The 25013-nt window shown below is 41.5% G+C and overlaps 1 protein-coding gene across 1 annotated transcript; it reads left to right on the plus strand.

Moving 5' to 3' along the window:
* Window positions 1-125: 125 nt before the first annotated feature.
* Window positions 126-24462, plus strand: LOC110500276 (ATP-binding cassette sub-family D member 2). Its single transcript, XM_021577566.2, has 10 exons — window positions 126-1382; window positions 1731-1911; window positions 5472-5593; window positions 9906-10074; window positions 17114-17208; window positions 17831-17976; window positions 19201-19346; window positions 20174-20258; window positions 20455-20580; window positions 21513-24462. Exons 1-10 carry the CDS (start codon window positions 447-449, stop codon window positions 21724-21726), a joined length of 2220 nt encoding a protein of 739 aa, XP_021433241.1. The 5' UTR covers window positions 126-446; the 3' UTR covers window positions 21727-24462.
* Window positions 24463-25013: the final 551 nt, after the last annotated feature.

Raw genomic sequence — 25013 nt, forward strand, 5'->3', positions numbered from 1 at the left:
ACAGAGGTCAAATAAATGACGTAAATGACGTAGCTACTATGCCCCTCTCAGATATGAGAGAGACGTTGGTAGTAACCATGTTATAACACTCTATAACAAAATAACATTATTATTGTTTCAATTACGACATTAGTTTATTAAGTGTACTATACACAGATGCTGGGCAATAGTCACGATACAGTATGTACAGTAAAACGTACAGTAGGACCTCATTTGAATATGTCACTCACAACCGATCGTGTCTTTCCGGGGTGTTGCCCAAATAAAACACTGCCAAACCAAATGACGGAAATACTGGAACGTAGCTAGCGGTTGAGTTTTCTAGCTGAAACATCGCACCATTGTATGAGGTAGATTGTTTTTCCATCATGATACTAACTCCCGGTGGATGTAGAACGGAATAACATCAAAGAAGACTAGCTCTTTGATCGCTTTGTAGGGGAAAGATGTCCAATATACTTGATGCGGCGTCCAGAGTGAAATGGGACCGGGCGACTGCAGCGAAGCGAGCTATCTTTCTCGCGGCCGCTGCCTATGGGTTGAAAACCCTGTACCCCATCGTCTGCAGACAATTCGTGAAACGGAAAGAATGCAAGAATAGGAGGGGGTCTAAAGGAGAAGAAAATGGCTCAACGGTGAAATCACAAACAGATGCACTGAGTCATAAAAAGTCACCTGGTGTAAACGCTGAATTTTTTAAGCAGATACTTGAACTCATTAAAATTCTCTTTCCAAAGCTTGTCTCCAAAGAGCTTGGATTGCTGTCTCTGCATTCGGTCGCGTTGATTTCCCGGACGTTTCTGTCTATCTATGTCGCAGGCTTGGATGGCAAGATTGTGAAAACAATCGTTGAAAAAGAACCACGAAGCTTCATCATCCAGCTGATGAAATGGCTCCTTATTGCTATCCCGGCCACATTCGTGAACAGCGTAATCCGCTACCTGGAATGCAAGCTGGCTCTCGCCTTCCGCACACGGCTAGTGGACCATGCCTATACCACCTATTTCACAGACCAGACCTACTACAAAGTTAGCAACATGGACGGGAGACTGACCAACCCGGACCAGTCTCTTACCGAGGACGTAATGATGTTTTCCCAATCCGTGGCGCATCTCTACTCGAACCTCACTAAGCCCATCTTGGATGTGATACTCACCTCCTACACCCTCATCCAGACGGCCCGGTCCAGGGGGGCCAACGCCAGCGGGCCGACCCTGCTGGCTGGGTTGGTGGTGTTTTGCACGGCCAAGGTTCTGAGGGCCTGCTCGCCGAAATTCGGAAAACTAGTAGCTGAAGAGGCCCACAGAAAAGGCCATTTGCGCTATGTGCATTCCAGGATCATTGCCAATGCAGAGGAGATAGCCTTCTACAGGGGCCACAAGGTATAGGAGGAAGGATGCATGGAGGATTTTGCATGCATAGTCACTATGTATTTATTACAATATAAATACCCATGGGTTGGATCCCTTTGAGTTGGATCCAATGCACACCCATGACATCATATCCAATTCCCAAAAGTGATTTTCAAACATTTGATTGACAGCCTCCTTATATGCACTTGTTTTAGATAAGACTGTCTCCAAGAGCAAAATAACTAAAATGCAATGTGAATGTAATGTGAAAACTATTGTAGTACATTTGTTGTAAATGTGCTATACTGTGTATGCTAGGTACTTGTGTGACTGCAATGTAAACTGCCTGTTTGTGTCTGTCTGTCCTGTGTGTGTCAGGTGGAGATGCGTCAGCTGCAGAAGTGCTACCGGGCCCTGGCGGAGCAGATGAACTTGATCCTGTCCAAGCGTCTGTGGTACATCATGATAGAGCAGTTCCTCATGAAGTACGTGTGGAGTAGCTGTGGACTGGTCATGGTGGCTGTGCCCATCATCACAGCTACTGGCTTCGCTGACAGCGGTAATGGTCATCAAGACATCATCTTGTTTTCTTCTAAACCCTCTTGTTTTCGAGTAGTTAGTTGTAATGGGAATAGTTGTAATGGTTTATCTCTGTTTCTGCATACCAGTAGGTAGCCTATTCTGTCCTTCATTTGAACCGACTGACATTTGATTCTATTTAGGTAATGTTGTGCTAATCTCACAAAGCCCCAAAAAACAGTCCCTCTTAATTTGCGTATGCCACATACAGTTGAAGTCGGAAGTTTACATACACTTAGGTTGGAGTCATTAAAACTCGTTTTTGCACCACTCCACAAATTTCTTGTTAACGAACTATAGTTTTGGCAAGTCTGTTAGGACATCTACTTTGTGCATGACACAAGTCATTTTTCCAACAATTCAAATCAAATCAAATCAAATTTTATTTGCCACATACACATGGTTAGCAGATGTTAATGCGAGTGTAGCGAAATGTTTGTGCTTCTAGTTCCGACAATGCAGTAATAACCAACAAGTAATCTAACTAACAATTCCAAAACTACTGTCTTGTACACAGTGTAAGGGGATAAAGAATATGTACATAAGGATATATGAATGAGTGATGGTACAGAGCAGCATAGGCAAGATACAGTAGATGGTATCGAGTACAGTATATACATATGAGATGAGTATGTAAACAAAGTGGCATAGTTAAAGTGGCTAGTGATACATGTATTACATAAGGATACAGTCGATGGTATAGAGTACAGTATATGATGAATAATAAGAATAAGATGAATAATGTAGGGTAAGTAACATTATATAAGGTAGCATTGTTTAAAGTGGCTAGTGATATATTTACATCATTTCCCATCAATTCCCATTATTAAAGTGGCTGGAGTTGAGTCAGTGTCAGTGTGTTGGCAGCAGCCACTCAATGTTAGTGGTGGCTGTTTAACAGTCTGATGGCCTTGAGATAGAAGCTGTTTTTCAGTCTCTCGGTCCCAGCTTTGATGCACCTGTACTGACCTCGCCTTCTGGATGATAGCGGGGTGAACAGGCAGTGGCTCGGGTGGTTGATGTCCTTGATGATCTTTATGGCCTTCCTGTGACATCGGGTGGTGTAGGTGTCCTGGAGGGCAGGTAGTTTGCCCCCGGTGATGCGTTGTGCAGACCTCACTACCCTCTGGAGAGCCTTACGGTTGAGGGCGGAGCAGTTGCCGTACCAGGCGGTGATACAGCCCGCCAGGATGCTCTCGATTGTGCATCTGTAGAAGTTTGTGAGTGCTTTTGGTGACAAGCCGAATTTCTTCAGCCTCCTGAGGTTGAAGAGGCGCTGCTGCGCCTTCTTCACAATGCTGTCTGTGTGAGTGGACCAATTCAGATTGTCTGTGATGTGTATGCCGAGGAACTTAAAACTTGCTACCCTCTCCACTACTGTTCCATCGATGTGGATAGGGGGGTGTTCCCTCTGCTGTTTCCTGAAGTCCACAATCATCTCCTTAGTTTTGTTGACGTTGAGTGTGAGGTTATTTTCCTGACACCACACTCCGAGGGCCCTCACCTCCTCCCTGTAGGCCGTCTCGTCGTTGTTGGTAATCAAGCCTACCACTGTTGTGTCGTCAGATTATTTAACTTATAATTCACTGTATCACAATTCCAGTGGGTAAGACGTTTACACACACTAAGTTGACTGTGCCTTTAAACAGCTTGGAAAATTCCAGAAAATTATGTCATGGCTTTAGAAGCTTCTGATAGGCTAATTGACATCATTTGAGTCAATTGGAGGTGTACCTGTGGATGTATTTCAAGGCCTACCTTCAAACTCAGTGCCTCTTTGCTTGATATCATGGGAAAATCAATAGAAATCAGCCATGACCTCAGAAAAACAATTGTAGACCTCCACAAGTCTGGTTCATCCTTGGGAGCAATTTCCAAATGCCTGAAGGTACCATGTTCATCTGTAAAAACAATAGTACGCAAGTATAAACACCATGGGCCATGCAGCCGTCATACCGCTCAGGAAGGAGATGCGTTCTGTCTCCTAGAGATTAAAGTACTTTGGTGCGGAAAGTGCAAATAAATCCCAGAACAACAGCAAAGGACTGTGTGAAGATGCTGGAGGAAACGGGTACAAAAGTATCTATATCCACAGTAAAACGAGTCATATATTGACATAACCTGAAAGGCCACTCATCAAGGAAGAAGCCACTGCTCTAAAACCGCCATAAAAAAACAGACTACGGTTTTCAACTGCACATGGGGACAATGATCGTACTTTTTGGAGAAATGTCCTCTGGTCTGATGAAACGTAAATAAAACTGTTTGGCCATAATGACCATTGTTATGTTTGGAAGAAAAAGGGGGAGGCTTGCAAGCCGAAGAACACCATCCCAACTGTGAAGCATGGCGGTGGCAGCATCATGTTTTGGGGGTGCTTTGCTGCAGGAGGGACTGGTGCACTTCACAAAATAGATGGCATCATGAGGCTGGAAAATGATGTGGATATATTGGAGCAACATCTCAAGACATCAGTCAGGAAGTTAAAGCTTGGTCGCAAATGTGTCGTCCAAATGGACAATGACCCCAAGCATATTTTCAAAAGTTGTGGCAAAATGGCTTAAGGACAACAAAGTCAAGGTATTGGAGTGGCCATCAGAAAGCCCTGACCTCAATCCTATAGAATATTTGTGGGACGTTCTGAAAAAGCGTGTATGAGCAAGGATTGCCTACAAACCTGACTCAGTTACACCAGCTCTGTCAGGAGGAATGGGCCAAAATTCACCCAACTTTTTGTGGGAAGCTTGTGGAAGGCTACCCGAACCGTTTGACCCAAGTTAAACAATTTATAGGCAATGCTACCAACTACTAATTGAGTGTATGTAAACTTCTGACCCACTGGGAATGTGATGAAAGAAATAAAATATGAAATAAATAATTCTCTCTACTATTATTCTGACATTTCACATTCTTAAAAATAAAGTGGTGATCCTAACTGATCTAAGACATACATTTTTACTAGGATTAAATGTCAGGAATTGTGAAAAACTGAGTTTAAATGTATTCGGCTATGTAAGCTTCCGACTTCAACTGTACAGTAGTAGCTGATCAGCATGTGTTAACCCACAGGAACCAAGAACTTTGTTGTTTTGTGCTGATTAGGGTATATTCATCCTATTGTCCCTATTATCCTGTTAGCTGCTAACTAACTGAATGCTACTGTTGTCTCCACCAGTGGAGGTTGCTGACGGGAGGACAGCTCATAGTAATGGCTGGAACGGAGCTCTAACCACTAGGCTACCTTGCCGCCCCGCAATTAAGGAGCCACCAACCTTCTGTGTTCTCCACCCCAATTAGTGTCATGCACACTGATAATATGGCAACTGCTTGGTTTTTGGTCACAAAAAACGAGCCGTCATTACAGTCTTGCTGGTCTAACCACAGAATGGATCTGTTCCATTTCAGTCTTTAGCCCCTTTCCCTAGTTCCTAGGCCCTTCCTTAGGCCATGCCCCCTAGGAGTTCACTGATCAGAAAGCCAAGGGGCTAGGGGCTCAGTATGTCATCTCATAGTGTCTCACCTTAATTTCCCCTCTCACAGAAACCGCCGACGGTCAGACTCAGGTGCTGGTGAGCGAGAGGACAGAGGCTTTCACCACCGCACGCAATCTCCTGGCCTCTGGAGCTGACGCCATCGAGAGAATCATGTCCTCCTACAAAGAGGTGACGTCTCAGTCTTCTCTGTCCTCTCTTCTCTCTCTCCCTCCTTCTCTTCTCTCTCTCTCGCTCTCTCTCTCTCCTGTCTCGTCTCCTCTTACATTCAAGTGGCATTATAGAGTGATAGGACAGTGTTAGAGTGAGCCACTAGACCCACTCATGACAAGAGGACTTTCAAACTGTCTGTCAAGGTTGCAGACCAACATGAAGCAGTACCAAAGAAGGGCCGTGCTCATTCATTAAATCATAGGGACGTAATCCCTTATTTTAATCCCAGAATGATGATGTCTATTCATGCATACATATTTTTAGCAGTGATTTACTTATGAGTTACCAGAATTTGGCCCAAAAGAACATTTTATGTCCCCCATCACAGTGCTGATTTGAACGTTGTCTGTGTTGGTTGTCATATGCTCGCTTCAATATTTGTGAATATGACAGTTATATCTACGGTATTACATGGATGTGAGAAAAGGGACGATGCACAAGAAAATGTGCACTGGTTCACTCTGTGGGGGAGGGTTGACCTTTCAATAAGAGGAATTGAGTATTGTTGGTGTCAGACTGGTTTTTGTAATCCTTTGCCTTGCAAATCAGACCGCTGTCTCTGTCTTGGATCTACAGTATCACACTTCCTGCTGAAGTTTAGGCTACTTTTAGTCATATCCCATACAGTGTGGAGAACACACAGAGTATGAAAAAGGACAGAATGTGATAATTAGGCTGTTTTTTTTGGGTGTCACCCAACAAGTATGTGCATACAGGGATTGTTGTTGTGTGTTACTGTGGCACCCTAAGAGGCAGGCAGTGCCTGCCAGAGATACATTCCTGAGGTAATATTCACTCACTGCAGCTCACCCTGCAGCTAGCCTATCGCAGTGTCTGAACAGGGCCACACACCCCAATAGGTTATGTAATAGTATGGTATGTTATGCTGCAGGGGCACAAACATTCAGACAGACACAGGTAGTACACATTACGCTACTGCTGCTGTCACAGCACACTGTCTGAACACAGCCTGAGACTGTGGCGGTCATGACATTTTGTCCGCCGGTGATCGACAAGCAAATAACTGCCGGTCTCACGGTAATTGACCGTTAATTCACATAAACACATTTAGCATCTTCTGGCTTGCACACACAAAGCCTACTGTCACAAATCCCCCCCCCCCCCCCCCCCCCGGTACTGATGCTCATTCTGTTCACCAGTTCCGGAGATCTACGTCACAAAGGCTTCACTGAACGGGATTTATTATCATCAACCCCGGACTGTCTTGTCTGATTACACACCCCTGGTTTCCATTTCTCCTGATTAGTATGTTATATATTGTCGGTTATTGTTCCCATGTTTGTTGGTGGTGTGAGTACCTATGCGGTTGGTGCAGCTGTTATGCTGCGTGCTATATATATTGTGTATTACGGGTATCGTCCCGTGTCGGTCAACAAGGTTTACCCTCGCTCTTTTGTTTGGGTACAGCCCAGTGTTTTTGTATACGTGTTTGTTTTAGGTGTATTAAAAAACCCTATTGTGTGTCGCTGCGCCTGTCTCCTTTATACCAGCGTGACACCTACAAGCCACTGATGCATATCTTTGGAGCGTCTGCATTTTAAAAAGTCTAAGAAATCCATGTATTATAGCCTACACCATCTACACCAATACATCTAAAGAAAGATAGTCATACACTCTATTTATAAACTACTAGTAATTTATTGAGTAAACCACCAGGTGGTTCTATAGGCTATGCAATTGCGCGAGAAAACAAAGGGATGGCCACTATTAAAAAGAGGAGGATCCCATCAGCATTCTATAGGCTGGGCCTACTATATTTATTTCTCAACTTTCCTAATATTAAGCACATTGTTTATCTTTACAACAGGAGTGTAGCCGACCTGGCTGGCATGAAAATGAAGCAAGGGAAACGTGTCCTCCATTCGCTAATTAAGTGCATAGATGACTCGCTAGCTAGCTATGCTGAACTTGGATGAATGTTATCCACAGTCAGCACATCCCTTAGTTGTCAATCAAATGTATTTGGCATTGATAAAATGGGCGGGCAGGCAGGCAAGTTCCCATTCAGTTATCAATATGTGGGTTGGGACAAGCATGCATTGGCAGGCCAGCTGCAGGAGGACGAGCAAGCTACTATTCCCCATCGTTTATCAGTGCAATTTTGATGGCCACTGAAAAAGTTTGAAAGGGTTTATATAATGTTCCCTCATTAGATTTTAGCTCCTCCCACTCTGGCTAGCATTAGTTGTTGATCTTGTTGATGCGCATAGGCATACGAAGGCTACCATTTCATGGTTGTTTGATCAATAGGATTTTAAAGTTCCCAAATGTAAGAATCCAGTGGTATTTACATACGGTATTTGCAGAAATCCATTCAGGTGTATTTAGTGGCTTTTGTCGAATGATTTCGAATGATCTAAAGTTGCGCTGTTGCTACTGCCTGTAAACACACAGTCCAGTTCAAAGTGAATGATCGTCAGGCCCATGTGGCAAATGGCTTGTTTGTATATAGGCCTACTGTAGCTCTGATTGGCTATGGCGCGCAGGTCTGCGTAGACTCCGGTCCTGGACAGGACAGATGTGTTTATTCTGTTTTAATTACTCCAGCATCTTAATTGTCCAAACGCATGGCCGCTTTCCCACTCTATATGGCTTTAGAAATGTCACAAATGCCTTACTACATCATTCCCAAACATTCTATGAGTTTATGAAAACGTGAAAAATTCTCAGAAAATGTTTGGTTTTTTTATTTAAAAAAATGTCATATTCTTCCTGGGGGTGTACAGATTTGAATAAGATTGAATATTGTTCAAGTGCTGTCACTTTAAGGCTTTCCCCCTGTGCCACTCTGCTGGCTTTGCCTAGCTGTGAATAAACCTCCATCTGGTTTATAATGATAATCCTCCACCAGGGAAGACTACTCCTAGTAGCCCTCTCTCCCAGGAGAGAGTTAACACAGCCAGCCAGCCAGCCCCAGAGGCTGCCTGCCACAACCCATGTAGCCTGTCTGGCTGGGTTCAGCTCCTCATTACCAATCCAACAGCACCCTAACTAACTTGGAAGAGATCTCCTTGAAATGTTTGAGGTTTTGCATGCAAATCAGATACATCACGTATGTATGACTGATTCGATTTTTGTCGGCATGCAGCACTGTAGACTGTGCATCCTCTGTAATGTCTAGGCAATCTGTTTGTGTCTATGCAATCTGTAATGGCTAGATAATCTCAGTAATGATCATATACTGTAGGCCTATTTCTAGTCTGTTTAGGTTGTTTTCAGGGAGTTCCCTCTAGCAGTACCCTATAAGGAGACGATTCCATGACTGGAATTGTTTCTGTCTCTAGGCTACAGTTTGTCACTATCTCTCTCCATCCCCAAGTGTGAGAGATGGTTGCTCCTGTTGCTCTTGTGAGAACAGGTTGTTCCTGTTGACACTACACTCTTAGAGAAAAAGGTGCTATCTAGAACAAAAAAAAATGCTTCTTCGGCTGTTCCCATGGGATAACCTTTTGAAGAACCACTGTTGGTTCCAGGTAAAACCCTTTTGGGTCACAGTCATCCAGGCTGTATCACATCCGGCCGTGATTGGGAGTCCCATAGGGCGTTGTCTGGGTTTGGCCAGGGAAGGCCGTCATTGTAAATAAGAATTTGTTCTCAACTGACTTGCCTAGTTAAATAAAGGTAAAAAAATGATTATAAAAAAAAATAGAACCCTTTCCACAGAGGGTTGTACATGGAACCCAAAAGGGTTTTTACCTGGAACTGAAAAGGGTTCTCCTATGGGGACAGCTGCAGAACCCTTCTAGAACCCTTTTTTCTAAGAGTGTACAGCCGTCCCATTATACAGGCTATGTTATCTGTAGGAAGGCCCCGGGCCATCATCAGTACTGTGTGTTCCCTAAACACAGATACAAGCAGCTATTAAAAAACAAAAACAGCCATTGTTTAGAGTCATATTAAGCTATGAGTGAAAATGAGTTGCATAAATTATACAGAGGGCTTTTGCATCATCTGATCAAATAATGTCCCTTCACCTTGTACTGTTATCCTGACCAGATTTTCAGTGCACACTGCAATACACTGCTATACACTAAGCTCTGCTGCTGGCTGCTCCCGTAGTTCACGTGCATTAATGTAAGTGTTTTCCCAAAGACACACACACTGCTCTTCTTTGTAAGCATCTACTTTTGGGCAATGGTAGGGAACTCTGTTGGGTAAGATGACCTAACTGACCCCTTTCTGTTCAGTCTGACTCCCGTGTTATTTACCTCAACGAATGACCTCTGACCTTTCTGGTTGTCTGTAATAGGTCACAGAGCTGGCAGGCTACACAACGCGCGTCTACAACATGTTCCTGGTGTTTGGCGAGGTGCAGAGGGGCATGTACAAGCGCTCGTCCACATCTACCACGGGAACAGGAGAGAAGAAGAACGTGGCCAGGCCAGAGATGCACATCGATGGGCCTTTGGAAATCAAAGGTAGACTGTCTGAGATGTTAATCATTTAGTACACATTTGTCCAGTAGGATACACATACACATTCTGAGACACTTAAATGTCATGCTATTCCCTATTCAGTACACAACTATACCATAGTATACCACTTTACTACAGGGGTTGGTGGTAGCATCTGGGTTAGAGAGGCGGGCCAGGAGCATGGTAACCGAAAGGTTGCCGGTTCGAATCCCCGAACTGCATGCAGGGATAGAGCCAGCAGCCGTAGGGTTACCAGTCTCAATGATAATTGTGCATCTGTAACGTCATTATTCACGATTCATTCAGGATATTCCGTAATCACGATAGCATCCACATGAATGAAGAAGTGTTCAGAAACACAATCTATTCTTATTTACAATAAAAGTGACTCCAAAATGACACAATACATTATTTACCATTAATTTCTATTGGGCACAAAATAATCTGAAACCAAAATAAACAGCAAATGCATCCAACAAATTTGTAGTCACAAGATTGATGTAGTCGTTGCGTGGTAGTAATACTGGATCAAATACTTTAATACACATTTAGTTGATTTTGTCCCAATACATTTGGTTCCCTAAAATGTGGGGGGCGGCAATGTACAAAAGTGCTGTAATTTCTAAAACGGTTCACCCGATATGGATGAAAATACCCTTAAATTAAGGCTGACAGTCACTTTAACCTCATAGTCATGGTATCATTTCATATCCAAAGTGCTGGAATACAGAGCCAAAACAGCAACGAAAAAGTTACTGTCCCTATACTTTTGGAGCTCACTGTATATGCACAAATGTTGAGCAAACTCACTATCCAACTGCAGCTTGTTGCCTTACAATTACAGTATACGTTAAATCAACATATTTTTTTAAAGGTTACAGAGAGACATAGAGTCCGCCCCAAATGGCACCCTATTCCCTATATAGTGCAATACTTTCAGTGTTTCTCCATATTCATTTACCAGTGGCAGGCCACCGCTTCTAAATCGTTGCTGCATATATATATATATATATATATATATATATATATATATAGTTGAAGTCAGAAGTTTACATACACCTTAGCCAAATACATTTAAACTCAGTTTTTCCACAATTCCTGACCTTTAATCCTAGTAAGAATTCCCTGTCTTAGGTCAGTTAGGATCACCACTTTATTTTAAGAATGTGAAATGTCAGAATAATAGTAGAGAGAATTATTTATTTCAGCTTGTATTTCTTTCATCACATTCCCAATGGGTCAGAAGTTCACATACACTCAATTAGTATTTGGTAGCATTGCCTATAAATTGTTTAACTTGGGTCAAACGTTTCGGGTAGCCTTCCACAAGCTTCCCACAATAAGTTGGGTGAATTTTGTCCCATTCCTCCTGAAAGAGCTGGTGTAACTGAGTCAGGTTTGTAGGCAATCCTTGCCCGTACACGCTTTTTCAGTTCTGCCCACAAAATTTCTATTGAATTGAGGTCAAGACTTTGTGATGGCCACTCCAATACCTTGACTTTGTTGTCCTTAAGCCATTTTGCCACAACTTTTGGAAATATGCTTGGGGTCATTGCGACCAAGCTTTAACTTCCAGGCTGTATCAAAAAAATAAAAAAATACAGCAAGAGTCGCAGCACAGAATGAAGAAATAAAATAGTACTAAAATGTGTATTGGTTAGTTTCACCACTGTTGTTAGGGAATGTCTTGAGATTTTGCTCCAATGTTGCTTCATTTGCAAGCCTCCCCCTTTTCCCTCCAAACATAACGATGGTCATTATGACCAAACAGTTATATTTTTGTTTCATCAGACATTTCTCCAAAAAGTACGATCTTTGTACTTTGCAGTTGCAAACCGTAGTCTGGCTTTTTTATTGTGGTTTTGGAGCAGTGGCTTCTTCCTTGCTGAGCGGCCTTTCAGGTTATGTCGATAAGGACTCATTTTACTGTGGATATAGATACTTTGTACCTGTTTCCTCCAGTATCTTCACAAGGTCCTTTGCTGTTGTTCTGGGATTGATTTGCACTTTTCGCACCAAAGTTTGTTCATCTCTAGGAGGCAGAACGCGTCTCCTTCCTGAGTGGTATGGCGGCTGCGTGGTCCCATGGTGTTTATACTTGCGTACTATTGTTTGTACAGATGAACGTGGTACCTTCAGGCATTTGGAAATTACTCCCAAGGATGAACCAAAACTATAGTTTGTTAACAAGAAATTTGTGGAGTGGTTGAAAAATGAGTTTTAATGACTCCAACCTAAGTGTATGTATACTTCCGTCTTCAACTGTATGTATACAGTACCAGTCAAAAGTTTGGACACACCTACTCATTCAAGGGTTTTTATTTATTTGTACTATTTTCTACATTGTAGAATAATAGGGAAGACATCAAAACTATGAAATAACACATATGGAATCATGTAGAAACCCAAAAAGTGTTAAACAAATCAAAATGTAGTTTATATTTTAGATTTTTTTAAGTACCAACCCTTTGCCTTGATGACATCTTTGCACACTCTTGGCATTCTCTCAACCAGCTTCATGCCGTGCCGATATTTTTTTATATTCAGCGTATATTAAAAAGAAATCGCCATGGTAAAACGTTTTCAGTGTAAAGTTAAATGACTAAAACGGAGAAAGTATGTATAAAAGATAACGGATCTATATATTAAAAATTAAATATGGTCATCTTTGAGAACTGACAATCACCAAATTAAAGCTAGACAGTCAGGCAGAATCTAAAATTCCCAAAATTGCATGGCATTATTTTGTTAGAATGTTTGAGTCATTCAGATGGCATAAGAACAATGTATAAGTGTGTAGAATTGCAGGAAATTTGCTCTAATCGGCACATTTTCTCTCAGCCACATGGCAAAATGTATAAAATTGCAGGAAATTGTCATGTACTGTCATGTTGTGTCTTGTTTCTGTCCTTTCCCTTCACCCTGTCTCCCTCTGCTGGTCGTTGTTAGGTTACCTTTTCTCCCCCTCTTTTCCCCAGCTGTGCCTTGTCTCCTCCTAACTACCTCGTCACCCCTTTTCCCACCTGTTCCCTTTTTCCCTCTGATTAGGTCTCTATATCTCTCTCTGTTCCTGCTCCTGTCCTTGTCGGATTCTTGTTTGTGTTGTTCATGCCGGAACCAGACTATCGTCATGTTTGCTGCAACCTTGTCCTGTCCTGTCGGAACCTGCCGGTCCATCTGAGCCTACGTTATGTTTTGTTATTAAAGAAGCTCTGTTTACGTTAATTCGCTTTTGGGTCCTCATTCACGCACCGTAACAGAAGTTCGCTTTAAAACTTAAATGTTTTCTCTCCGCCCCATGACAGAATGTGTAGAATTTTAAAACAGCTACATTTGTTCTCTGCGGCCAGGAGGAGGGCCTCTAAGATGTTCAGTCGCCTGGAGTGACAAGTTACAACATATATTTGTATCACTTTATGCATTCAGTCTTTTGGGGGGTTTCAATTAGGTACAGTACGTTCGGAAAGTATTCAGACCCATTGACTTTTTCCCAACTTTGTTACGTTACAGCCTTATTCTAAAATGTATTAAAGAAATGTTTTCCTCATCAATACCCCGTAATGACAAAGCTACAACAAGGTTTGAGAAATGTTTGCAAATGTATTAAAAATAAAAACAGAAATACCTTATTTACACAAGTATTCAGACCCTTTGCTAAGAGACTCGAAATTGAGCTCAGGTTTATCCTGTTCACATTGATCATCCTTGAGATGTTCCTTCAACTTGATTGGAGTCCACCTGTGGTATTATTCAGTTGATTGCATATGATTTGGAAAGGCACTCACCTGTCTATATAAGATCCCGCAGTTGACAGTACATGTCAGAGCAAAAACCAAGCCATGAGGTTGAAGGTATTGTTTGTAGAGCTCCAAGACAGGATTGTGTTGAGGCACAAATCTGGGTAAGGGTACCAAAACATTTCAGCAGCGTTGAAGGTCCCCAGGAACACTCCATCATTCTTAAACGGAAGAAGTTTGGAACCACCAAGACTCTTCCTCGAGCTGGCCGCCTGGCCAAACTGAGCATTCGGGGGAGAAGGGCCTTGGTCAGGGAGGTGAGAATTAACGGGAATATATGGGAATATATTGGAATTTATGGAAATATATGCAAGTTAATATTAATGCATTTAAATCTAGATGTTTTTTGCATTGGATATATTTACCATTATCATATGAGGACAGAAACAAAAACCCTTTACCGTATCATAAGTAGAAGTAATTGCAAATGATTCAATCCCTTCCAATAGAAATTTAAAAAACTATTTAGTTACGAATTGAACTTTAATTAAATGAGTTGACTCTTCACATGAGATGATTTCACTGAACAACAAAGTAAAGGAATATTGAATGATCCCCAATGACCCATCACATCTCCCAAAAACATTTGTAAAATGATTGTCTAGAAACTTAAACTTTGGTTGTCTTCCTGTCAGGCTTCCTTGTCTTCTCCCTGGACCTCCTCAATGTCCACCTCTTGAAAATCAGACTCTGAGGCCTCATCTTCACTGTCACTTTCCAACCTTGTTAAGGCTCGTTGTCAGGCGCAAAAAGCCAAAAATGTGTCCGGGTGGCCACCAATTTTTCAACCCTTGTATTGGTCAGCCTGTTGCGTGCTTTGGTGTGTGTGTTCCCAAACAAGGACCAGTTGCGCTCTTAGGTGGCTGATGTTGGTGGGGTTTGGAGGATGATGGAGGCAACAGGGGAAAGAGCCTTCGGTCCACAAAGTCCCTTCCACCAGGTGGCTGATGAGATATGTTGGCACGACTGCTATATTGCATCTTCATCCCAAAGCTCTTGCTTGGAAGTGTACTTCGCCAGATTGCCAATAAAGTTGCCCTCATCAATGCCAAGATGGCGAGACAAGGTAGTGATGACACCATAGGCCTTGTTAATTTCTGCACCAGACAGAATGCTCTTGCCAGCATACTTGGGGTCAAACATGTACGCTGTGGCATGTATGGGCTCCAGGAAGAAGTCTACATGCTTTTTGATGTATTTTAGAACTGCAGTTTCCTCTGCATGGAGCAACAGTGAAGTGGGCAGGGCAGTATGGATTTCTTCTCTCACATCTGCAAGCAGAGTCTGAACATCAGACAGGATTGCATTGTCTTCCTCAATCCGTGCAATGGCTACTGCTATAGGTTCAAGGTGTTTCAGGCTGCTTACCACTCTCCCAAAATACATCATCCAGTAGGATCCTCTTGATGGGGCTGTCCATATCGGCAGACCGTATAGTAGTGTGGGCTCAATAGCATCTCATTAGTGTGCAAGATATTGAGAATCAGCTGTACATGTGATGGAAGAGTGCACTGCACATTTGATGAAAGAATGCACTGTGCATGCAGAGGGTTGCAATTCCATTGAATTGGGGATAACCAAAATATGCCACAAGACCTAGAAATGCCTTATGTGTATCCCTCAAAAAAGGTTCACTGTTATAAGCTAACTTTTTTGATGAATTTAATCAAAATTCCCAAAATTTGGAAAATTGGAAAATTTCCAGAAACATTCTGGAAATTTACTGGAAAGTTTCCGACCCTTTGCAACCCTAATGGTCTCTCTGACAGAGCTCCAGAGTTCCTCTGTTGAGATGGCAGAACCTTCCAGAAAGGCAACCATCTCTGCAGCACTCCACCATTCATGCCTTTATGGTAGAGTGGCAAGACGGAAGCCACTCTTCAGTAAATGGCACATGACAGCCTGCTTGAAGTTTGCCAAACGGCACCTAAAGGACTCTCAGACCATCAGAAACAAGATTCTCTGGACTGTTGAAACCAAGATTGAACTATTTGGCCTCGTCTGTAGGAAACCTGGCATCATCCCTACGGTGAAGCATGGTGGTGGCAGCATCATGCTGTGGGGATGTCTTTCAGCGGCAGGGACTGGGAGACTAATCAGGATCGAGGAAAAGATGAATGTAGCAAAGTACAGAGAGATCCTTGATGTAAACCTTCTTCAGAGCAATCAGAACCTCAGACTGGGGTGAAGGTTCACCTTCCAACAGGACAACAACCCTAAGCACACAGCCAAGACAATGTAGGAGTGGCTTCGGAACTAGTCTCTGAATGTCCTTGATTGGCCCAGCCAGAGCCCGGACTGGAACCCGATTAAACATCTCTGGAGGGAGCTGAAAATAGCTGTGTAGCGACGCTCCCCATCCAACCTGACAGAGGATCTGCAGAGAAGAATGGGAAAAACTCCCCAAATACAGGTGTGCCAAGCTTGTAGCGTCATACCCAAGAAGACTTGAGTCTGTATTCGCCAAAAGTGCTTCAACAAAGTACTGAATGGGGACTGTAAATGCAGATGGGCCATCCCAAGCCTCAGCCTATTCATTTCAGGCTACAAGTTATAATATTTTTAAAGGGAAAATTATATTTCAGATGGTGTCAACATAATCATGTATTCTTTCATTTTGGAGTAGAATGTTCTTTTCAAAAGTCACCAGAAGTGACCTTGTCACAGACGCCCCCCCCCCCCCACGCTAACTTTGCCACCGCTTCTGAAAAGAATGCTCATAGGAAACACTGACTTTTGACCAGAGACCTATGGGCCTTTGTCAAAAGTAGAGCACTATAAAGGGAGTAGGATGCAATTTGGGACACAGCGTAAGCTAATCCTGTGCAGTGTATCTTTATTGCTGTTTTTTCCGACCGTCTTGGTCAAATGATATTGATGATATGTTTTGTTTTATTTTCACGTACACCTGATATGTACATCGACAGATTATTTTTACCATGTCAGCCCGGTATTCGAACTAGCCACGTTTCGGTTAGTAGCCCAACGCTCTAACCGATAGGCTAATACTAATGGTGAATGTGTGCATCTGGACATACTCGTCACTAACACAGCTAGTTAGTCAGTTGGCTACATCCTCAGTATCTACAGCTGCACTTTTTTTACACTTTCTCACACTTTTTAAATGCTGCCTCACATTTTTCTGGCAGCCACATGTACTCTCGTTGACTGAACTGATCGTATGAATTATTGATCGACATACAATGACTGATTTCTCCTTTGTTTTTTGTGTCGGTCTTCTGCAGGAAGAGTCATCGATGTGGACAATGGCATCGTGTGTGAGAGTGTCCCTATCATCACTCCCAATGGAGACATAGTGGTCTCCAGTCTCAACTTCAAGGTGAGAAATATCACAGCAAAATCCTGGGCGATGTTCAGTGGTGATGAAACGTTTTCAAATTAAGTAAAAAAAATTGAATTAAGTCATATCTGAACTCATCCAATAAGAAAACAGATTTTTGTTTTCGATTTCCAGAGTGTTGTGAAAGTGTGTCCTACTGAAGATCCTGCTCAGCATCCTACTAAATGTTGATGTGTGACACACAAATATAGTGATGTGTCTCTATATTTGCCTAACTCTCTAGCCATCTTCCCCCAGGGTAGGGTTGTACATGCTTTTGTTCTTTGTTGTGTTACCGGGAAGTTAGCTCACTTTAAAATTTGAATTTATTTTTGAAGTGAACCCTGGCCAGGAAGCACACATGTAATAATCACACGTACACACACACACACACATACACAAACACTAAATTGCACGGTATAAAATAAGGAAGGTATGGCTTCCTAATACTCAACATAAACCATGTCAAAAAAATATGTAGGGACTACATAGAATCAAGTGATTCAGACTAGTCTGGCTTTTCCAAACTCTTGTCATGGGTTGTTCGACACATCAGCTGTGATGAGACTATTCAGTACTCCAAGGCTATAACGTGTGTGTGTGTGAATGCTGTTTCTTGCAGGTGGAGGAAGGTATGCACCTGTTGATCACAGGTCCTAACGGCTGTGGGAAGAGTTCTCTGTTCAGGATCCTCAGTGGGCTGTGGCCTGTCTATGGGGGGCTGCTGCACAAACCCTCCCCACAACACATGTTCTACATACCACAAAGGTCAGTGGTTGTCACTGTCACACACATCCTTATGCCCACACATGTACTGACTCTGACACACATGTACCCATGATGTAGGATCTTCATTTGATCACTCTTTTGTTGCTGAGAATTTTCCTGCACGGCAGGAAATGCAAACTTGTAGGGAATTCAAGGTTTTGAAAAAAGCTTCTAAAGTTTGTAATTACCACTTTAAAATATCAGACTTGATTTTCCCTAACGAAAAATGTATCAACTCCTACAAAAAATGTCCATTAATTATAATCCACATAATAATTCACATTTCCTGTTGCTGCAGGATTATTTTCCTGCTGTAGCAAACTTGCTCAAATTAAGATCCTACATTTGTACATGTAAGCTTGCATAGAGGCACACACACAGGCATGCACGGATGAATATTCTGTATGAATGCACACACACACACTCTATACACACAGTGAAAGGTATTGAAAATCAGCAGTAGGGATACTTACCCTCTAGACTCAGTAACTGAATCTCCATGGAGAGTGAGAGAGAGAGAGAGAAACCAGACCTTAGAGTTGTGAAATATTTACCAGATCTCCCAGGTGTTTGACGTCTTTTCAATTATCCTGAAACGTGACACACACTCACTCACAGATTTGTATTGCTATCCTTGTGGCGGCCAAATAATTGAATCCCATCCAAATTCCCATCTTCCCTTACCCCTAAACCTAAATCAAACCCTAACCTTAACCTCCCCATAACCCTAAACTTACCCTAAGCCTAACCTTAACCCCTAACCCTAAAACTATACTAAACCCTAACTCCTAACCGTTAACCCCTAACCCTATCCCCAACCTTAATTCTAACCCTAATTGTAACCCTAAACCTAACCCCTAAGCCTAAAATAGCATTTTTCCTTGTGTGGACCGGCAAATGTCCCCACTTGTCAGAATTTTCCTTTGTTTTACTATCCTTGTGAGGACTTCTGGTACCCACAAGGATAGTAAAATAAAAACACACACACACACACATACACACACACAGTTAAATGTATTCAAAATAAGCAATAGCTAACCTTACCCTCTAGACTCTTCATGGAGAGTGAGCGAGAGAAACCAGACCTTAGAGTCGTAAAACATTTACCAGATCTTCCAGGTGTTTAGACGGCTTTACTGGAATGGTGAAACATGACACACACACACACACACAAACGTTTTTACCTAAATGTTGTGTCTCCCCCCTCCCCCTCTCTCTCCCCAGGCCGTACATGTCCATTGGAACCCTGAGAGACCAGGTGATCTACCCAGACTCTCTAAAGGACATGCATGACCGAGGCTACAGAGACAAGGACCTAGAGGTCATACTGGACATCGTTAACCTCAACCAGATAGTGACCCGCGAGGGCGGTAAGAACCCGGGGAGGGGCAGTGAAGGAAATACGATCTGAGTCAGCCTGGAAGAAAAAAGGTTGCGTGGGTCTGAAGGCGTAGTAACAGGTTCACTTTGAAAAGAGGTAGCTGAAGCCTGACAAAACTCCCAGTGACCTATTTTTAAGCCATTTACCCTTGAGATGAATGATATGGTTTCCATGGGGATTCCCTAACAACAACAGACATGTACTGAATGGGGCCGTCTTAGTTCAGCTAACACATCCTTCCTCAAAACGTTTTTGTATCTCTTATCATACTATGCGCTGTCTGTAGTGCATTTGACCACTCAATAAGTTATTTCTGTATTTTTCTAGTGGCATCAGTCTATCCCTCTCTATATCATTGGTTTTATTAAGGAAATGTAGAGTGTAGTTTAATTGGAGACCAGTGGTCCTGTTATTCTCCAACAATCAGCTCTATCTTTAATTATTTGTTACTTTTATTTCTTATTCTGATTTTTTGTTTTTGGTGTTTTTGTAATAAATAAAAAATTACTGCATTGTTGGTTAGGGCTTGTAAGTAAGCATTTCACTGTAAGGTCTACCTACACCTGTTGTATTCGGCGCATTTGACAAATACAATTTGCTTTGATTGTGAGCGTGTTTGTTTATTTCTCCTATTGAATATTCTTGAACTTTGAACTTTCACCACAGTTGGTACCACGGTTACACACAATTTAAACCCTTTGCGTTGTTCTTTGTGTAGTGTTTAACCTACTTATTCCAATGGAGAATAAACTGTAGTCAATGACAGTACTTCCGATATTAGCTGACTGTGATGTGTGTCTGTTTGTCTGTGTGTAGGTTGGGATGCAGAGATGGACTGGAAGGATGTGTTGTCTGGGGGAGAGAAACAGAGGATGGGCATGGCTCGCATGTTCTACAACAGGTGAGACTTGGCCTGCCATCTTAGGCCTTCTTATACCCTGTTGGAAAAACATAATAGTAGATATTTAGAGGTGCTGTTGATTGAATAGCCCATATTCCTCTCTTGTTTGATAGCTGATTGAATGGTGGCTAGTTGATTTAATTCATTGTTCATTAGAGAGTTATAAATGACTAAATTCCATTTTCTTGTGTGTCAGGCCAAAGTATGCCCTGTTGGATGAGTGCACCAGTGCTGTCAGCATTGATGTGGAGGGAAAAATATTCCAGGCTGCAAAGGATGCTGGGATATCATTACTGTCAATCACCCACAGGCCTTCCCTCTGGTAAGAGATATATATCATATCTGGACCAGTCTGTCCAGCCCAATTCTGATATTTTCTCCACTAATTGGTATTTTGACCAATCACATCAGATCTTTTCACGTCAGATATTTTTCAGAGCTGATCCGATTGGTCAAAAGACCAATTTGTGAAAAAATAGAATTGGGCTGGACAAAAATCAGAATTGGGCTGCCTGTGTAAATGCAGTCATCGTGTCTCTTCCGACAGCCGCTGTGTCTCCCCGATACTTAGGCAGAGCACCATGAGTATGGCAAGCAAGACTAGTCAGATAGTTTCTTCAATGTGTAATATTTAAGCCGCTTTTTGTCTTGAAGCACACAGATTCTGTACTGAACACTGTAGAACAGTTTTAAAGGAAAACTGTATAGAAACCTGTAGAAAAAATTAAAAAGGAAATGTAAAAAAAAAACAATGCAAAACAACTAATACGCTACAAGCAAATGCACCACTAGTTGTCACGTCAGCAGTACTCTGTTCTGTATTTTCTCTGAGTTAGCCTCAGGCATTAAACATGATTGCAGCGCAAACACAAACAGTACTACCACAATATTGTGCAAGTCTGTTCCTCTCAGGAGATTGCTGCTGCTATTTAGTTGCTTGTTTAACCTTAGCAGTCACTTAATAACCCTATGACATTTTACACAACATGACATGACACTACAAGGCTGGGCACAGCACAAAATAATCACAACATAACTGCAACCACAATAGAACAGAAGACATGCACCATCATTAACACTGCAACAATGTTTCATAACATAACACAACCATAAGGCCAACGACAATTGTATACTATTTGGAAATAATGTTGTGCTTGGACTGGATAATGAATGAATTAAAATGAGAAACCTAGCGCAACCATGAAATAATCCCATCCTTAACCCATAATCTTGCTCCACTTTTCATACCGACAGGAAGTACCACACTCACCTGTTACAGTTTGATGGTGAGGGAGGATGGAGGTTCGAGCAGCTGGACACCGCTACTCGTCTCTCCCTGACCGAGGAGAAACAGCGCCTCGAATCCTCACTTGCAGGAATACCCAAGATGCAACACAGACTCAACGAACTCTGTAAGATCCTGGGAGAGGACTCAGTCCTCAAAACAGCCGACGCAGCAAAGGACTGAAAGAAGAAGAATTAAAGAAAGAGCGAGATGGATGTTCAGGAAAGTCAAAGTATTATTTTTCTTTGTTTCAACGCACACCGACCGCATATTCCCATACGTTTCCAGTGTTGGGGTTGAATTTGAAGAATTCCTCAACCATGTTGTTTTATAGATGTTTTCATCGCTGGAATAGTTGAAACTTAAAATCTCTGACAAGCTGAGACTCACATTTTATTTGCTTGAACAATGAAGTAAAAATATTGTTCATTTTTAGCACTTTACTCAAGTTGAGGAAATGTAAATTGTTATTGCCGTTGTAGTTATCAAGTGAAGTAGTAGGCTTATGTTTTTTTTTGTGAGACGGTATTTTCCTTATTTTATTGTGTCGATTTGTTTGTGTTAATAAAAAACTACTATGTACAGGAAAAGGCTCAAAGCTTTCCATAAAAAAAATGTGTCGTTTTATGAGACAAGTTTAAAAGATTGACGTTTCGGCATTTAATCGCCTCCTACGTCAGTCTTTAAAAACTGGTCTAATAAAACGTTGTTTTAATTATGGCGAGCGAGCGTTGCGCCTTTACCTGTCCAATGATGTCTACAAATGTTTTTATTTAACCTTGACTCACTTTGGTTGAGCACATCTTTATATAAAAAAATACTAGAAAGGTAATTGGATGATATCAAACAATGGATCATCCGAGTTTTTACAATCATATGAAGTGATTCATTAAGGTTAGGCTAATAAGCATACAGTTTTAAAGGTTGCCCAGCTGGTCAAATTTAAAGTACAATAAATGAGTGTCCCCTTCTGTTATCTCAGCCACTGGCGCTGGGTTATGTCATAAGGACATCTTCCTTATTACATGACTGAATGTGTTTTTCACAGGTTTTCTCCTCAGAACTGCAGTATAGTAATATATTCAAAATACCTCAGTAGCTTTCAAGTTATCTGGCTCTGCATTTTAAATAACACCCTTCCCTAGACCGATATAGTGCACTACTTTGACCGCATGCCTGATTTGCCTTTGTTAGTGGCTAAGAGATGGTTATCTTAGGAGCTATTATTGGACATTAGTGCATAAGTGACAGCTGTTGGTCTGTTGCAATAGGCTTCTGGTTAACTGAACAAATACAATGGATTTCAAGGCATCCTGTCTTGTCTCCAGCAGAGCACAGCAGGAATTGGACTGGGCTCGCTCACACAAACGCACGCACAAGAACGCTAACGCACACACACAGATCACCTGGCAAAGCCCTCCTCACTGTCACGGGTAATATCTGTGGAACAGGATGTTTTGTGTCGTCTCGGTCTGCAATCTTCACCCCTATAAGAAATATGTCACATCTTCAGCAAGAGGTTTACATTGTGTTCTACGATAACCGCTGTTGTTTTCCGTTGTGGTTCAGTACGGTTTACTTGGTTGCTGAGTACAATTAACTGTTACCTTGTTATATCCACCCACACTAAAATCAATCTAGTTCAGCAATTCATATTTGTTATCAGCGACTTATCTCAGACTGTATACTGTGAACTTTGTTGTTTCTTTTTTTGATAATGTCATAAAATGTATTTTTAATGTATGCATTTTAGAGTTTGATAATGCTGCCTCTGTTCAAACCTGTGTATGTACAGTAAATCTTCTGCTGAACAAAGCTGTCAGCTCTGCTGAGGTTACTATATGTCAAATCCAAGACCAGTCCTTCTAGTACTGTAGCCCTATAGCCTGGCTGTGTTAGTGCATCACCTATACCAGGGTTCTCCAACTGGCGGTCCGTGGACCGAATTTGGCCCGCAGGTGATTTTATTTGGCCCCCACAAGAGCAAAAAAAGTGTATTTTTATTTTTTATTGTTTGACATAAAAGACTAAAAACACCAGCAAATCAGCTCCTAGTGATTTACATTTTGGAAATGTCAAAGTATTCCCAAGCATAATAGAGAGATATATGTGATCGAATATAGATGTAAGCAAGGTTTAAAATGATTACGTTAAAGTCAAATATTATATATGTTTGGGCTTCTTGCCGTCAATTTGCAGACTTCAAATTATTTGTAATTATTTTCGGCCTCCCTGACCAGCCGTTCAAGAAAAAAATCAGTGACTGAATCTAGTTGATGATTCCTGCCCTATACTGTATTTTCAATCAGTAATACCTACAAACACTGAGTATACTGATTGGGTGGCACATAGTAGTGCTTGGTTATTTGTTTGGCTTATACCCTGACTAACAACATCAGTGTCACAGAATGAAATCAGTAACTGCAATGGCAGAATATTTACACTTGTTGTACACATACAAGTGTAGAACAAGTGCAACTACTATATTTTTACCACTACATCTCAGACTAAACTGTCTTAAAGAGAAGTGACATGGAAAAGAATGTATGTAAGTTATAAATATGTAAACTATATATTGTAATGTTAATATGGTACTTATATTTGCCTTTGCATGGAATGGGTGAGTGTGAGTGATGCCTCAATCACATTATATTTGAACTGTCTCTTTCAATCATTGCTAAACAGAGAGCATTGTGGGAGGATAAATAAAATAACTTGCACCATGTATAGTTAGTTAGTTCATGGAAGTAAAGTATTGGACTTTTGTAATATACTTGGGTATAACTACTGTTATAAATAGGTTATAAGCCTGAAAATAACCTACATATTCAGGCTTCTCCTCATTCTTTGGGATTCTAACTAAATACTTTGTGTCTTGAAATGGACACCTGACATAGTAAAACCTGATTTGACTGTACTTGTAAAAAACAAAAATCTGTGTTGCTCAGCCCTGTTGATAGGAAGTATCTATAGTATACTACTGGATGAAACAGTGTCTTAAAGTGACTGAGAATAGTATGGAATGAGTAGAATCAAGAGGTGATGCTTGAAACTATACATGAAAACATGTATACGTGACCGTGCGTTAGCTATCTAACCAATACTATGGATCAAAGTCAAACAAAATCAAATATACTTTTGATATTCTATAAAATTGCAACTGTTAAGTTATGCCTACTCTAGTATGTTCCCACAACACTTTTACTTACTAACAATTCATGGATACAATTCTTTTGTCATTTTTTTAACAAGTGGAAAATCCAAATGTAATGTATTTGACGTGTATCATAGCATTTTACTTTGTCATAGGCAATTCATTCAATTTTGGCAACTGTGACAATTTATGTTAGATTTGCAAAATGGTTGTTAATTTAATGGTACCTCTTGTAACTAATGCATGTGTTGTGTCATTATTTTATTAGACTAATTTATGTTATGTGAATGGGGTCTGTATTGTGCTATAGGCCTAG

This window comes from Oncorhynchus mykiss, chromosome 21 (genome assembly GCF_013265735.2).
Source record: "Oncorhynchus mykiss isolate Arlee chromosome 21, USDA_OmykA_1.1, whole genome shotgun sequence".
Lineage (NCBI taxonomy): Eukaryota > Metazoa > Chordata > Actinopteri > Salmoniformes > Salmonidae > Oncorhynchus > Oncorhynchus mykiss.

Excerpts from the sequence above, each read along its gene's own strand:
- LOC110500276 (XM_021577566.2), top strand. The coding sequence starts at position 447 with ATGTCCAATATACTTGATGCGGCGTCCAGAGTGAAATGGGACCGGGCG. Across the intron at positions 1,383-1,730 it reads CCTTCTACAGGGGCCACAAG|GTGGAGATGCGTCAGCTGCA; the intron begins GTATAGGAGGAA and ends TGTGTGTGTCAG. Across the intron at positions 17,209-17,830 it reads TCTCCAGTCTCAACTTCAAG|GTGGAGGAAGGTATGCACCT; the intron begins GTGAGAAATATC and ends TGTTTCTTGCAG.